Source organism: Chiloscyllium plagiosum, unplaced genomic scaffold, assembly GCF_037043375.1.
Source record: "Chiloscyllium plagiosum isolate Xiang-an unplaced genomic scaffold, Cpla_swu_hap1 HiC_scaffold_9, whole genome shotgun sequence".
Lineage (NCBI taxonomy): Eukaryota > Metazoa > Chordata > Chondrichthyes > Orectolobiformes > Hemiscylliidae > Chiloscyllium > Chiloscyllium plagiosum.
The window spans coordinates 3,440,491-3,457,081 of record NW_028270147.1 but is presented as its reverse complement, the minus strand read 5'-3'; the positions used below and the strand labels follow the sequence as shown (position 1 = coordinate 3,457,081).

General features: G+C 43.9%; 1 protein-coding gene across 1 annotated transcript in view; it reads left to right on the top strand.

Annotated features, from left to right (window-relative positions):
• Positions 1–550: 550 nt before the first annotated feature.
• The window catches only part of slc44a5b (solute carrier family 44 member 5b), a 290,000-nt gene continuing 273,959 nt past the window's right edge, over positions 551–16,591 (top strand). The window contains exon 1 of the mRNA XM_043698569.2: positions 551–646. Coding sequence (XP_043554504.1) covers positions 610–646 — 37 coding nt within the window. The 5' untranslated portion in view covers positions 551–609. The remainder of the gene's footprint in view (positions 647–16,591) is intronic.

The following is a 16,591-nucleotide window of genomic DNA, read 5'->3' as shown; positions in this document are numbered from 1 at the left end:
AGGCTGGTACAATTGCAACATTTAACAGACATCTGGATGGGTATGTGAATAGGAAGGGTTTAGAGGAATAATGTCCAACTGCTGGCAAATGGAACTAGACTAGTTTAGGATATCTGGACGAGTTGGACCAAAGAGTCTGTTTCCGTGCTGTACATCTCTATGATTCTTGAAAAACGCCAACTGCTTCAGGACATTCTGATAGGCGCTAGAGAAATGCAAATTGCTTGGATGCGCATTACTCAACAAAATCCTTTCCCAGTTTTCCAAACGGGCCCGTCGTGAATTCCTGACAACAATTTCCCCCTATTACCGATTGCAAAATCCGGTTCTCGCCTGCAACCCCAAATCTCCTTTTGTCTATCTGTCTCTCTGCTTTATTCAGACTCACACTGTGAGCTTCCAGCCCCTCTCTCACCCATACACTAGATGACGCTTTGCACTTCAGAAGAAGTGATGCTCTGACGTTGGGGATTAGCTGGCTGAGGGAGAGTGGCGAGGGGAGGGGGAGAGCAGGGTCTGAGACATAAACACTGAGCGCTGTTAATCCTGGCGGAGGAGAGACACACAGGCAGACAGACTGAGAGTGAATACAATCAGCAGCGGATAGCAATGGGACGGAAAGCAGAACTGCACGATTCAGTGTTCGGTAGGAAATTAACCCTTTAAAGCAGATGGTTTTCTATGTTTATGTGTGTGTTTCAGGCTGGTGTGGAGGGGGGAGATGCAAAGCAGCTTCACGGGGAGAGCTAGCATTCTTTCACTGAAAGGCGGATTGTTGCAATCAGCTGTCGGCTCCCTGTAACAATACAGACTTTCTGTTACAATCCACCAGCCCCAATCCTTTCCCTTTACACCCCCCCCCCCCTCCCTTAGTGTCTCTGCAGCAGAGAGAAGGGGGTGAGGATTTACCATGCTGCTCCGAATCCCTGTGTTATTGTCTCTGTGTGTGTGTGTATAGTCTGGTGCAACCACTGAATGGAATGTAGCTATTGATGGGTCGCGTTAAATGTGGAGGACACTGGGGGCTTGATGTGCTCCTGAAGAAAGCTTCCAGCCTCCCCCCACCCTTCAGATTTCCTGTGGGGTTGGAGTAGGGGAGGGGGGGGGGTTTAATCAGCAGCAGCTGTTTGCAGCCGACGGGGTAATGGGGGGGGGGGGGGGGCAGTTCTGACAGCGTGTCAAAGGGACTCAGAAAGAAAGCCCCAGAACTTTTCCTCGGTCCCAACAGTAGAGGTGACCCTTTAGAGAGGCTGGTGTTTGCTTCCAGATGTGGAACTTGTGGTTCTCTGAAGCTGCTGGCCAGGAGCTGCAGTGGTCAGTAAAGCAGATTTTTAAACTCACCCCTCATCAGTTATTCAGCCCCAGCTCCCACAGGGACACCAACAGACGCCATTTTTAAAAAGAAACTTTTCTGTCAGTTTATTTTCCTTTGGGTTTAAAGAAACCAGATTTATAGGAGAGATTTTTTAAAAAAAATCAAGGAGAGTGGCTCACTGTTCCCTTTTTAATCTGAGCTCCTAGTTAAGCCAATTGCATTAATTTCAATTTTACCAAATATTTTTTGACAGAAGATATTCTTGATTTAATGAACTGAGGGGCAGAGTTGAATTTAAGGAAATTTGAGACCACCCATTGTCAAATTAAAGACCAGGCACCCTAGGATTTTCATAACAGTGACAGTCATCATACATTATCAGATCCACACATAGAAATCTTTAAACACGAGAGGATAGATATAAAAATTATTAGAAAGATCTGTAGGATGTTCACCTTTATCAATTGCTGGATAGAATATAATGAAATTCTGGCTAAAACCCTCTCTCTTTCTCTTACACCTTCTCACTTTCCAACACAACTTTCACACACATTATCCAGCTCACTCACTTGTATTCTCTATCTCTGTTGCTTTCTCTCACTCTCTTTCACAGTCTCTCACATATTCTCTAATCCCATCACACTCTCTCATAATCACTTTCTCTCACACACTCTGTCTCACTCTGTCCCTTACACTCATTCTGCCTCTCACTCACTTTCTCACTCACACGCTCTCGCTATAAAACTCTAACTAAACCTTAGTATTTTGAGTCCAGTCCAGTCATCAATGTGAGGCACATTGGTAGGACATTTTGGCCTTAGGGAACATCTAAAGGAAGTTTATCACCAGGGCTGAACTGAGAGGGAAAACTATTTGGGCTAGACTATATTCCCCTGAGTTGAGCTAATTAAGATATTTCAGATAACATAAGAACTAGGAGCAGGAGGAGGCCATTCAGCCCTTCAAGCCTGCTCTGCCATTTGATACGATCATGACTGAGCTCATCTTGGATTCAACTCCATTCGCCTGCCCTTTCAACCCCTTATGAATTAAAAACCTGCGTATCTCCTCCTTGAATCAACTCCATGTCCCAACGTCCACTGCGCTCTGAGGGAGTGAATTCCACAGATGACCCATTGAGAAAAGTTATTTCTCCTTGTCTCTGTTTTAAATTTACTACCCCTTATCTGAAAACTATGACCTCTCATTCTAGATTGTCCCACATGGGGAAACATCGCCACATCTATTTTGTCAATTCCCTTTAGCATCCTGTACACCTCAATTAAATCTCCTCTCATTCTTCTAAACTCCGGAGAGGATCAGCCTAAACTGCTCAATTTGTCTTCAGAAGGACAAATCCCTCATCTCTGGGATCAATCCAGTGAACCTCCAAAAAATGAAAATCTTCCTCAAGTTAGGGAATCACATTGTCTGCGGTACTCCGGATGCAGTCTCACTGATGTGTTGTACAGTTAGAAAGTCATAGAATCATAAAGTCATACGTCATGGAAACAGACCCTTTGGTCCAACAGGTCCACACCAATAATGTTCCTAAACTGAACTATCAAATGCCACTGCACTAACATCCACCACATTTTCTGGCAGTTCGACTCACACATAAAACATAGAACATTATAGCACAGTACAGGCCCTTCAGCCCTCAATATTGCATTGACCTATGGAACCAATCTGAAGCCCATCTATCCTACACTATTCCATTCTCATTCTTATGTTTATCCAATGACCATTTAAATGCCCTTAAAGTTGGCGAGTCTATGAATGTTGCAGGCAGTGTGTTTCACATCTCTACTGCTCTGAGTAAAGACATCTGTCCTATATCTATCACTCCTCAATTTAAAGCAATGTCCCCTCATGCTAGCTATCACTGTCTGAGGAAAAAGGCTCTCACTGTCCACCATATCTAACCCTGAAATTATTGTAAAGTCTCAATTAAGTCACCTCTTAACCTTCTTCGCTCTAATGAAAACAGCCTTAAGTCACTCAGCCTTTCCTCATAAGACCTTCCTTCCATACCAGGCAACATCCTGGTAAATCTCCTCTGAACCCTTTCCAAAGCTTCCACATCCTTCCTATAATGCGGTGACCAGAACTGTACGCAATACTCCAAGTGCGGCCACACCAGAGTTTTGTGCAGCTGCAGCATGATCTCATGGTTCCAAAACTCAATCCCTCTACCAATAAAAGCTAACACACTGTACGCCTTCTTAACAACCCTATCAATCTGGGTGGTAACTTTCAGGGACATATTACATAAAACCCATCTCCAGAAGTTCAATACACGGACAATCTCGTTGATCTTTAAAGGGCCCTATTCTCTCTTTAGTTGATCTTTTGCTCTTTATGTACTAGTAGAATTCTTTGGATTATCCTTGTCCTTTTCTGCCAAGCCTATCTTGTATTCCCTCTTTGCTCTCCTGACTTACTTCCTAAGAACGCCCCTACACTCTTTATTCTCTTCAGGAGATTTACTTGATCCAAGTTGTCTATATCCAATATATGATTCTTCCTTATTCTTGACTAGAACCTCAACATGTTTATTCATTCATTGTACCCTACTCTTATCCTTCACTCTAACAGTTGCAGCAACACTCCCTACTTTTATGCTCTATTCCTTTGGCAGTAAATGCTAGTATTCCATTTGCCTTCCAAATTGCTCCTCTACCTGAAGATGTGATTCTGATTAGTTTTCACACTAGTCAAGGAAAGGAGTTGTTTGGATCAATAGAGAGAATCCATTTCTTCCATGGGATGGGCAAGGGTGGTGGGAGTCCAGGACAAGAGGCAGAATCTTCAACTCTCAATGAAGACATCAGGAACCACTTCCTCACACAGCGAAGGCCTGGGGAAATCAGGAGCTCTCTCCCCGAGAACATTACTGAGCATACAGTCAACTGGAAATTTCAAACTGGCATTAGCCATTAAAAGCTTTGATGAGGGGCATTAGGCTTCTGGAACCAAGGTAGGTGAATGGGCCACAGGTTCAGGGACCTTGTGGGAGGGAGGGAAGGTGGGAACAGAGGGAGTAGCAGGGTAGCTCAGTGGCTGGCATTGCTGCCTCACTGTGCCAGGTACCCGGGTTCAATTCCAGCCTCGGTGAACTGAACTTTGTCTGTGAGTGGTTTGCACATTTCCCCTGAGTCTGTGTGAGTTTCCTCCGGGTGCTTCAGTTTCCTCCCACAATCCGAAGATGTGCAGGTCAGGTCAATTGGCCACGGGAAATTGCCCATTGCCCAGGGTTGTGTAAGCTAGTTGGGTTAACCACGGGAAATGCAGGGTTCAGAGGTGCGGTGGGGACTTGATGGGCCGAATGGCCTGTTTCCCCACTGTAGGGACTCTATGAATGAACTGAAGATTTTGAGTTTAGGTGAAGGCAACTTGTGAAAGTTGATTGCTGCGTCACTGGAGTAATGAGTTCCGATCTCACCTGTTTAAAAATCAGGAAGTTGAGAATCCAAATGGGATAAATTTAGTGAAATACGGGAGGGTCCTGAAATAGACAGCAATTGGAGGGGTTGTATGGAGAAGGAAGTGATTAACTAAATCCAGTGAGAAGGATAGGGTCAGCCCTCAGAAACTGGGCTGCACTTGTTTGGGCCAATTGTTTTTTCCCTGTTTCAAGAAAGGACTTTGAAGAACTGGAAATGTTTATGTGAGAATGATTTATGATTTGACAACTGTAGTAATTGCCTAGGGGAAGCACACACACAAAGACATTCTCTCTTTCCAGTAAAAACCAAGAGAGCTGGAGACACTGTAAATCAGAAACAAAAACAGAAATTGCTGGAAAAGCTCAGCTGGTCTGGCAGCATCTGTGAAGAGAAATCAGAGTGAACATTTCGGGTCCGGTGACCCTTACTCTTCTCTCTCCGGCTCTTTTGTGCAAACAGGGAGGGGGTCCTGGTTGGGGACGCACTGATGGGATGATAGAGTGAGCAGTAGGAAAGATTGAGGGGTTGGGTAGACATTTGGTAAGAGGTATTAAATATAACACTGCCCCAATGTTTCTGACCTCACAAAAAGCCCCACTGAGCTCTCAGCCTCCATTTTCTGTGTAGCATTGCCTCTAAAATCCTCTTTCCAGCCGCATGACCCTCCAAAATCTCTGCCTCCTCCAAAACTGACCCATTGTATTTCTCCATCGTTGGTGACCATATCTCAATTGTTTTATTTTGTTCACTTACAGATCCTGGGCGTTACTGACTGGGGCAACAATTATTGCCCACCCCTAGTTGCCCTTGAGAAGGTGGTGGTGAGCTGCCCAGGTCCTCAGCTCTCAAATTCCCTCCTTAAGTCTCTCCGACACCCTCTCTCTCTGTCCTCCTTAAAAATGCTTCTTAAAAGCAAACTCTTTTGAGCAAGCCTTTGGTCACCTATCCCAATCCCTCCATGTGTCAATTTTCTTTGACTGTTGCTGTTATGAAGTGTTCTGGCATTCTGCAATGTTAAAGGTCCTATCTGAATGCAACTAGAAGCATAGAAAGTCGGAGCAGAAATAGACCATTCTGCCCATTAAGCCTGCTCCACTAGTTGAGATGAATCATGGCTGATTCTCTATCTCATCTCCATACACCCTATACCATTTGAGCCCTTCACAATGCTGTTGTTCTTAGATTAGATTAGATTCCCTAGTGTGGCCCAACTAGTCCACACCGACCCTCTGAAGAGTAACCCACCCAGACCCATTTCCCTCTGACTAATGCACCTAACACTATGGACAATTTAGCATGGCCAATTCACCCTACCCTGCGAATCTTTGGACTGTGGGAGGAAACTGGAGTACCCTGTTGTTCTGATGGTAACAGGAGTTTTGAGGCAGTTTGAAGAAAGCAAGCCACTTTGACAGAATTTCCCAAAGAGTGAGTAGGTGATGAGTGAGTGAGATGGGTATCAGCTGTTGTAAGCTTGGAGTTGGCAGGAACATGGGCTTGAAGTGGAATAGAATTAAAAGTGTTCATTAGGAGTCATGAGCAATGACTGACAAACAGATATTTCTCCAAAGATCGAGTCTGAACCGTGTCACTGTACAGTTGAAGCTGTAAATATCAGTCAAGGGTAGGTCTTGAATTTCAATGGCCAAACCAATCATCTCCACAGAGTCTTAACACAGAGACTCTTTGTCAATTCACAGACAGATGTTTTGGTGTGTGTGAGTCTGCCAGGGTTTCTCAGTTTGGACACAAATGGAAAAATATCGATTCGTTGGCTATGTTTAAATCTTTTTGATATTCTTTATCCCGTTGCGCTTGACTGCTGTAAGTTAATCTGTCCCATGTTCCACTGGCTGTGGCAAGTTGAATGAACGACTGCGCTGAAATGATTAAATTATGAAGCAGATGGTTTCTGCAGTTTCAGACGAACCTAAACCGGGTACTTATATCATTATGTAAAAGACTTTTCTCAATATTAATGAGGTGTTCTGCTGTCACATATGCTCTTGATTTATCCAAAAGAGGGTGGTATGGAATGCCACTCACTCCAAGCATTCACTTTTAAAAAAATCCTTCTTCCTCTTTCCCTTTCAAAAGCTCCTAAAATCTGATATTTGGTCTCCTATCTGAATTGCTTCATATTTGACTTGGTGACTGGTTCTGACAAATTGCCGCTCCAGTAAAATATCTTGGGATGTTTAGTCACATAAAAGGTGCTATGCCAATGCAACTCGACAACGTGACTGGAAGTGTCAAAGTTGAAAATTGCATGGTCGTACTTTAATTTTGACAACCCAGCACCCAGAACTGGAGATCACAGGTTTAAAATTAGGGTTGTCCTCTGATGAGGGTGGCACAGTGGTTAGCACCGGAGACCCGGGTTCAATTCCCGCCTCAGGTGACTGTCTGTGTGGAGTTTGCACGTTCTCCCCGTGTCTGTGTGGGTTTCCTCCGGGTGCTCCAGTTTCCTCCCATAGTCCAAAGATGTGCAGGTCAGGTGAATTGGCCATGCTAAATTGCCCGTAGTGTTAGGTAAGGGGTAAATGTAGGGGTATGGGTGGGTTGCGGGTCGGTGTGGTCTGTTGGGCCGAAGGGCCTGTTTCCACACTGTAATGTAATCTAATCTAATCTAGAGGGGAAATCTCTGAGGGTTGGCCAACTTTGGATCTTTCTGTCACAGAGGATGATGGAGGTGGAGTCATTTGAGTATTTTTAAGACATTGATGGGGAGATTCTTGTTAGGCAGGTGAATCCCCAGGATCATTGGATACAGATGGGAATGTGGAATTTGGAACACAATTAGACCAGTGAAGATCCAATTGAATAGAAGAGCAAGCTTGAGGGGCTGAATGGCCAACTTTTATTTGTAAGTCTGTGTTCTCTATGTCAGACATTAGCATTGGTGGTCTAGACCTTTTACTGTTTGCTATTTCACCGCTGTGACAGCTGTGCCTTCAGGTCCCTAGGACCGTAATCTCTGGAATTCCCTCCCAAACGACACCCACTCCCCATACTCTTCAAAGGTCAAGCCTTTGGTCAGTTGCCCTGATACATCTAAATGATTAGGTTAGATGATTAGATTCCCTACAGTATGGAAACAGGCCCTTCGGCCCAACAAGTCCACACTGACCCTCCAAAGAGTAACCCACCCAGACCCATTCCCCACATTTACCCCTGACTAATGCACGGTGGCTCAGTGGTTAGCACTGCTGCCTCACAGCGCCAGGCACCCTGGTTCAATTCCAGCCTTGGGCAACTGCCTGTGTGTAGATTAGAGAAGTGCTGGAAAAGCACAGCAGTTCAGGCAGCATCCGAGAGCAGGAAAATTGACGTGAATGTAGTGTAGGGGAATGGGTCTGGGTGGGTTACTCTTGGAGGGTCGGTGGGGACTTGTTGGACCGAAGGGCCTGTGTCCGTACTGTAGGTAACGTAATCTAATAGAGTTTGATGTTCCAGTTTGGCCAGAGAGCTGACTGTTTCTGATCGTCAGATGGACAGGGCAATCACGAGGAATACCTACAAACTGCTGACCATCAGGTGACCATTCAGTGACCACCCACAGAATTTTCTGCAGCATCCCTGACTTTGTTTTCCTTTATTGGTACCCAGGATGAGGGCATCACTGGTCAGGCCAGCATTTATTGCCCATCCCTAGTTGCCCAGAGGACAGTTGAGAGTCAACCACATTGCTGTGGGTGTGGAGTCATATGTAGGTCAGACAAGGTAGCAGATTTCCTTCCCTAAAGGACATTAGTGACCCAAGTGGGTTTTTATGACAATCGATAATGGTTTCATTGTCATCAGTAGATTCTTAATTCCATATATTTTTTAAAAATTCAAATTCCACCATGGCAGAAATTTGAATCTGGGTCCCCAGAACATTAACTGAGTTTCTGGATTAACAATCTAATGACAGTACCACCAGGCCATTGTCTCCCCTGTGGAGATACCAAAACATCGTCAAGTGATTAAGAGACTTATCACTTATTTCTGACCCCATCTCACTTCCAAAGTCAAACAAACATGTTCCCCTCTACAGTCATAAGGAATACCCACCTCTGCTTCACAGAAAATTTTGAACAACTTTTGCCACTCACAACACTGACGCAGCATCGGTGTGGAGGATGAAGTTGCTGATGGCCATGTCTGTCTTGAAACCAAGATATAAATTTTATCAGTCGCTACACTGTCAACAAAACAAGTCAGGGAATATCATCCTCCCAGACAACTATGGTGACTAGGGGACCGTCAGGATTATCCCCTGTAGGTTCCCCACTGAGCCACACACCATCCTGACTTGGAAATATATCGCTGTTCCCTCACGTTCCTTGGGTCAAAAACCTGGAATTCCCTCCCTGAGAACATTGTGGGTGAACCTACAGCAGCAGTTCAAGAAGACAGCTCTCCACCATCTTCTCACGGGCAGTTAGGGACGGGCAGTAAAAGTTGGTCCAGCCAACGATACCTATGTTATGTGAATGAGTAACATGATAAAAGCCACATCTGACCACACAAAGGAGTAATTGCCACACCAGTGATCCCAGAGTAATGAGAGATTATGACAGAGTTTAATGTCACTCAAGATTCACTAATATTCTTATGTTCTTATGCTTAACATCCCACTGACCTTCTGTCTATGATCTACAATGCGGTCAAACAGTATATCTCTAAATGGTTAAAACACTGCTTTTAGAACCCCAGGAAGGAGGTAGGTATAAGTGAAGGAAGAGGTAGCTCTGATCTGCTTCCTACATCAACATTGAGACTGCCTCTTAATCCTTTTCTGAACATTGACAAGAACACACTCTCTCTCTCCCTCTCTGTCCACTCTGAGTAGCCTGCTCATGATGAAAACCTCTCAGTTGTCTTCTCTCCAAGGAGAACAACATCTTCAATCTATCATCATGGCTGAAGTGTTCCCTTCCTGGCACTATTCTTGTAAATCACTTCTGCACTCTCTCCCCATCCTTCCTGTATCATGCCTCCCAGAACTGCATACAATACTCCAGCTGAGATCGAACCAGTGTCATAGAATCCTAGAAACCCTACAGTGTAGAAACAGGCATTTGGCCCTCCAAAGAGTAACCCACCCAGACCCATTCCCCTATACTATTACTGTACATTTACTCTTAACTAATGCACCTAACTGACACATCTCTGAACACTATTGACAATTTAGCATGGCCAATTCACTTAACAGGTACATCCTTGGACTGTGGGAGGAAACTGGAGCACCCAGGGGAAACCCACGCAGACACGGGGAGAATGTGCAAACACCACACAGACAGTTACCCGAGTCTTGGGGAGCAGTGTCTGAATATTTAACAATGCAAAGTGACCCTGGTCTACTTCATTACAGAATACTGTTCGCCATTGTGGTCCTATAGTTGCTATGCCAGGGTAGTGTCCATGCAGCTAAATACCAGTCAGAGGCCTGTGTCAAGGCCACATAACTCCAGCCCCACCATGTGCCTCCATGCGTTGGTGCACAATGTCTCACCTGTGACTTGCTGAGCTGCTGTCATGTTCCATGAGAGAGGGAATATCTGATGTCTCCATGCACAGAGCTCTGAAAAGCCCAGTGTGACAACCTTTAAAATCCTGTCTTCCATTCTGCAAAACAGCAGCTAATTACTTACAAAGGGGTGTCATTATATAAGATAATCAGAGGGTTAGATAGGGTGGACAGTGAGAGCCTTTTTCCTCAGATGGTGATGGCGAGCACAAGGAGGCATAGCTTCAAATTGAGGGGTGATAGATTTAGGACAGATGTCAGAGGTAGTTTCTTTACTCAGAGTAGTAGGGGCATGGAATGCACTACCTGCAACAGTAGTAAACGCGCCAACTTTAAGGGCATTTAAATGGTCATTGGATAGGCATCTGGATGAGAATGGAATAGTGTAGGTTAGATGGACTTCAGATTGTTATAACCTGTCGGCGCAACATCGAGGGCCGAAGACCCTGTTCTGCGCTGTAATGCTCTATGTTCTATGTTCCAACTCAAGGAGCAGGCAAAGTCAACATGTCCTTGTAAAAGGAAAATCGAACCAACTAGTATTCTTTGAGGAAGTAGTAGGTGATGTGAATAGAGGCAAAGTTACAGGGGAGGCAGTGGTAATGTCATTGGCCAATCCAGAACCTCAGGTCAATGTTTGACTATAAGAAATAGGAACAGGAGTAGGTTATTCGGCCCTTCAAGCCTGCCCCACTATTCAATACGATCATGGCTGATCTGACATTTCTCACATCCACTTCCTTGCTCTTTCTCCTGTAATCATTGATTCCTGACCAGTCGAGAAACTACAAAGCTCAGCTTAAATATACATAGTGGTCCAGCTCTCTGTGCAAAACATAGAACATAGAACATAGAAGAATACAGCGCAGTACAGGCCCTTCGGCCCTCGATGTTGCGCCGATCCAAGCCCACCTAACCTACACTAGCCCACTATCCTCCATATGCCTATCCAATGAGGGAGAGTCCACCACTGCTACTGGCAGGGCATTCCATGAATTCACGACTCGCTGAGTAAAGAACCTACCCCTAACATCTGTCCTATACCTACCCCCCCTTAATTTAAAGCTATGCCCCCTTGTAATAGCTGACTCCATACGTGGAAAAAGATTCTCACTGTCGACCCTATCTAAACCCCTAATCATCTTGTACACCTCTATCAAGTCACCCCTAAACCTTCTTTTCTCCAATGAAAACAACCCCAAGTGCCTCAGCCTTTCCAAAGACTCTGAACCCTCTGACAGAAGACATTCCTCCTCATCTCAGTCTGAAATTATTTGCCCTGTGGTGCTAGATTCTCCCATGAGGGTAAACATCCTCTCATTATTCACCTTTGTTTCCTCTTCAAAGAAGATTAGTAAATATTTCAGGCACCATTTCTCCTTCATGAAGCCCTGCTGACTCTGCTTGATCATATTATCTATTTCTAAATGCTCTGCTATTACAGAGAGTCATAGAATCACACAGCATAACCTTCACTCTAACCAGTCTATTCCACTTATAATCCCAAACTAAACTAGCCCCACCTGTCTGCTCCTGGCTAGTATCTCTCCAAATCATTCTTATCCATGTACTTATCCAAATATCTTTAAATGTTGTAATTGTACCCACATCCACCACTTCCTCAAGCAGTTCATTCCACAGGAAATCCACACTCTGTGTAAAAAATTGCCTCCATGTCTTTTTTTAAATCTCTCTCCTCTCACCTTAAAAATGTGCCCCCTTGTCTTAAAATCCCCCATCCAAGGGAAAAGACACTTGCCATTAACCCTACCATACCCCTCATGGTTTGATAAACTTCTATAAGGTCACCTCTTAACCTCCTATGCTCCAGTGAAAAACGTCTCAGCCTATCCAGCCTTTCTTTATAAATTCATGATTCGGAGTTGCCAGTGTTGGACTGGGGTGTACAAAGTTAAAAATCACACAACACCAGGTTATAGTCCAACAGGTTTAATTGGAAGCACTAGCTTTCGGAGCGCTGCTCCTTCATCAGGTGGTTGATGAAGGAGCATCTGATGAAGGAGCATCTGATGAAGGAGCATCGCTCCGAGAGCTAGTGCTTCCAATTAAACCTGTTGGACTATAATCTGGTGTTGCGTGATTTTTAACTTTATAAATTCAAACCTTCCATACCTGGAAACATCCTGATAAATCTCCCCAAACCCACTTCAGCTTGATAGTATCCTTCCAATAACTGAGCAACCATCCTTTAAAAAAGCTTCTAACATTTTCCCAACAACAGGCATCAAACTAAGCTGGAACAAACTAAGCTGGCCTAGTTCCCTGCTTTTGTCTCCATTCCTTTGAAATAAAAGTGTTACGTTGGCAGTTTTCCAATCCTCTGGAACTCTTCCAGAATCTTAGAATTCCTGGAAAATTACTCCCAGTGCATCCACTATCTCTCCAGCTACTTTCTTTAATATCCTTGGATGTATCCGATTAGGTCCAGGGGATTTATTGGTCTTCAGTTCCATTTGTTTCATAGAGTCAGGAGCAGGAGTAGACGCTTTGAGCTGACCCCACCAATTAATATGACCGAGCCTGATTATCCAATTCACAATCATCAACAATACCCTGTTCCCACTTTCTCCCTATACCCTTTGATCCATTTAGCTTTAAACAGTACACCATACTTCTTGAAAACATTCAATACTTTGGCCTCAACTGCTTTCTGAGGCAGTGAATTCTATAGGCTGCCCACTCTCTGGGTGAAGAGATTTTTCCTCATCTCCATCCTAAATGGCCTACCCTGTATCCTTTGACTGTGATCCCCGGTTTTGGAATTTGTCACCCAGATCAAGCCTCAGAGCATGGATCACAACAGATCAATCGGGCCCAATAAGATTGGTTGTCGAAGAAACCTTATTTCCTTACTCAGTTCCTCAGGAGGTGATTGAATCCAAACTCGGCAGTTCTTCATCAGCTTTTCCTATCAAGAGGCTCTCCATTAGAAGCACTAGAAGGTGCAAGTTGCTGTGAAAATGGATTGAATACATATTTTGTTAAGCTATTGCATTCTCTGCAGGCTCAATTTTTGCCCAAAAGCACTTACTTCAGGATGACTTGAGGTTTGTGTGTTTCTCTGAGTGATTGTTTGTCAACTGATGCCCCAGGGTGGGTGAGGATTCTGGATGATACAGTTCCATCTCTTTGACAGTTTGTTCCAAACAGACTGAGACTTCCATCTTCAGGTGACTGACTTACTGACAGAAAGAGAAAAAAAACAGTCTGTTTAAAGAAAAAAAACAGCTGATTACCTGTCCACATATTGATTTGTGAAAAACAACAAGCTAAGAATAGAAATATATTTGAGGCTGTTGCAAGTACATCTTGTCAGTTGGCGTCAGACCTTACTCTGTCTGCCCGCTGGCAGGGAGAATGACTGACTTTCTACGCTTTGCAATTGGATGGCAAAGTGTATTGTGTTTTGGATAACTGACAAGTTCACTGTTACAACACGTGTTTCTTTGAGATGAAATGCCGATGATACACCAAAGAGGTGTGTTTGGCTGGGCCTGGAGTTTTGAAAATCCCATCAAATTCAGTAATACTCTCCCTCTTCACTTTCTCCCACAGTCTCTTGCAATGTTCTTTCCCCAATATTTTTCTTATTCCTTTTGGAAAGTTCTAATTGCATCTGCTTCCACCAGCCTTTCTGACAACACCTTCCAGATCCCAACAACTCACTGTGTTGATAAAAAAAATCCCTAGCTCTCATCAGTTCATTTTCCAGTTAACTTAAATCTTTGTCTTCTGCATATCCACACTTTTGCCAATGGACTTTATTTTTCCCCATGTACTCTAATGAAAACACTTTGATAATTTTAAACGTTGAAGAGAAATATGAATGTACTTCTGTCTGCAGCAATATGTTTTTTCATTCAATTTTGTTGAGGATGGCAGCTGAGTATGAATTTCCTGAGGAATAGCTCTGTCGATGTGGTATATAAGTCAACCTTTAAGATTGATTTGTGCGCCAAGTACAACACTTTAATCGCTGGTGTGGGTATCACCATTTGGAAATGAATGTGGTGCAAGTTTATTGAACAAATAAATAAATTGTACCAAAATACCTTGACCACAAGGAAAGCATTTTAAAACCCATCAAGTTAGTTACCCATCTCATTTGTCACGTTGGCTTGAAAATACTAACAAGGAGAAAGAGGAGGCTGCTCTGCTCTTCAGTAAGACCGTGGCTGATCTGATTTTAACCCCATTCCTGCGTATCCCTAATAATCTCACACCCCTAGCAAAACATCCCAGGATCAGATGTTACTTTCACTTCAGAATCACCCTTTGACAATCATCCCCTTTATCCATCAAATTGGATACTCAGCATCCTTTGAAGAATTCGAGGAGAGTTTGTGCATGAAAAGCAGCCCGTAATTTGAGGACCAAGCCACACAAAGTGTCAAAGGGAACATCATGCAGTTTTCCACTTCTTTTCTTAACCAGCTTCCTGCCTGTTACAATTGGTGCCATTATCATCTTTGAGAAATGAGATGATATGTCGTATCTACAGGTGCAAATAGGCCATTCAGCCCAACTAGATTGTGTTAATTGTCAATCAATAATGTTTAATTATGCGCTGATGGTAGGGTTACTCAAGGTCATATAGAGAGTTACCCATTGAATCTGGTGTGCTTTTGTCAGCCGTCCTGTGAAGTATTGCTCTGAGGTGCTGGTGTAGTGATACTGCCACTGGACTAGCCATTTTTAAAGTTCATTCACAGGTTGTGGGCCTTGCTGGCTGAGCATTTACTGCCCGTCCCTATTTCCCCCTTGAGAAGGTCAGGGGGGAACTGCCTTCTTGAACCACTGCAGTCCATGCGCTGTAGGTTGACTCTCAATTCCCTCCAGGAGGGAATTCCAGGATTTTGACACAGCGACATTGAAGGAACAGCGATATATTTCCAAGTCAGAGAGGTGATGGCCTAATGGTATGATCACAAGACTATTTATCCAAAGACCTAGGTAATGTTTTGGGGACCTGGGCTTGAATCCTGCTTGGTACATGATTGAAATTCAATAAAAATCTGGAATTGAGGGTCTAATGATGACCATGGAACCATTGTTGATTGTCAGAAAAACCCATCTGAGTCACTAATGCTCTTTAGGGAAGGAAACTGCCATCCTTACCTGGTCTGGCCTACATTTGACTCCGGACCCACAGCAATGGGGTTGACTCTTAACTGTCATCTGAGCATGTAGGGAGGGCAATAAATGCGAGTCCAGCCAGTGACCAGATTCTGTAACTGAAGAAAACTAAAGTCAGGATAGTGAGTGGCTTGAAGGGGAACTTGCAGGTGGTAATGTTCTCATTTACCTGCTGTCTTTGTCCTTCTAGCTGGAAGTGGTCATGGGTTTGGAAGGTGCTGTTTGAGGATCTTTGATGAATTTCTGCAGTATATCTGGTGTAGGGAGTGGATGTTTGTGGATGTGGTACCAATCAGGCAGACTGCTTTGATCTGGATGGTGTTGAGCTTCTTGAGTGTTGTTGGAGCTGCACCCATCCAGGCAAGTGGGGAGTATTCCATCACACTCCTGACTCGTTTACATGATGGACAAGCTCTGGGGAGTCAGGAGGTGAGTCAATCGCTGCAGTTTTCTCAGCATCTGACCTGCTATTGTAGCCACTGTGTTTATATGAGAGTCCAATTGAATTTCTAGTCAATGATAATTCCCAGGATGTCTATCGTGGGGAAATCCATGATCGTAACACTATTCAGTAATCCAGAGTAAATAATCTAGAGAGTCAGGCAAATGTTGTGGAGTGATGGGTTCAAATCACCCTATGGTATTTTGGGACCATCTGGGCTGTATGTTAGTTATTATCAATTAATTATTCTGGAAATTGCAACTACCTAATCAATTAAACCACCATTTTTGTTCTTAGAAAAACTCATTAATTTCACTAATGCCATTTAAGGAGGGAAATCTGACATCCTTACCCAGTCAGTGAAGAATGAACTAGATTGCTGTGCGTCTGGAATTGCACATTGGCCAGACTGGGTAAGGATGACAGATTCCTTCCCTGAAGGATATTAGTGAACCAGATGGTCTTTTCCACAATCAGCAATGGTTACATTGTTTACCATTAAACCTTTTTTATTAAATTCAAATTTCACCATCTGTTGTGGTGGGATTTGAACACGTACCCCCAGGACATTAGCCTGTTGTTCTGGATTATTAACCGAATAAGAGTATAACTGCACCACCATCTTCCTGAGCAGAAACTATGTCATGTGTTTAGCCATCAGTTCTGATTCCAGTACTGATCAAACTTTGCTGAAAGGTAGAAAATCACAAGTT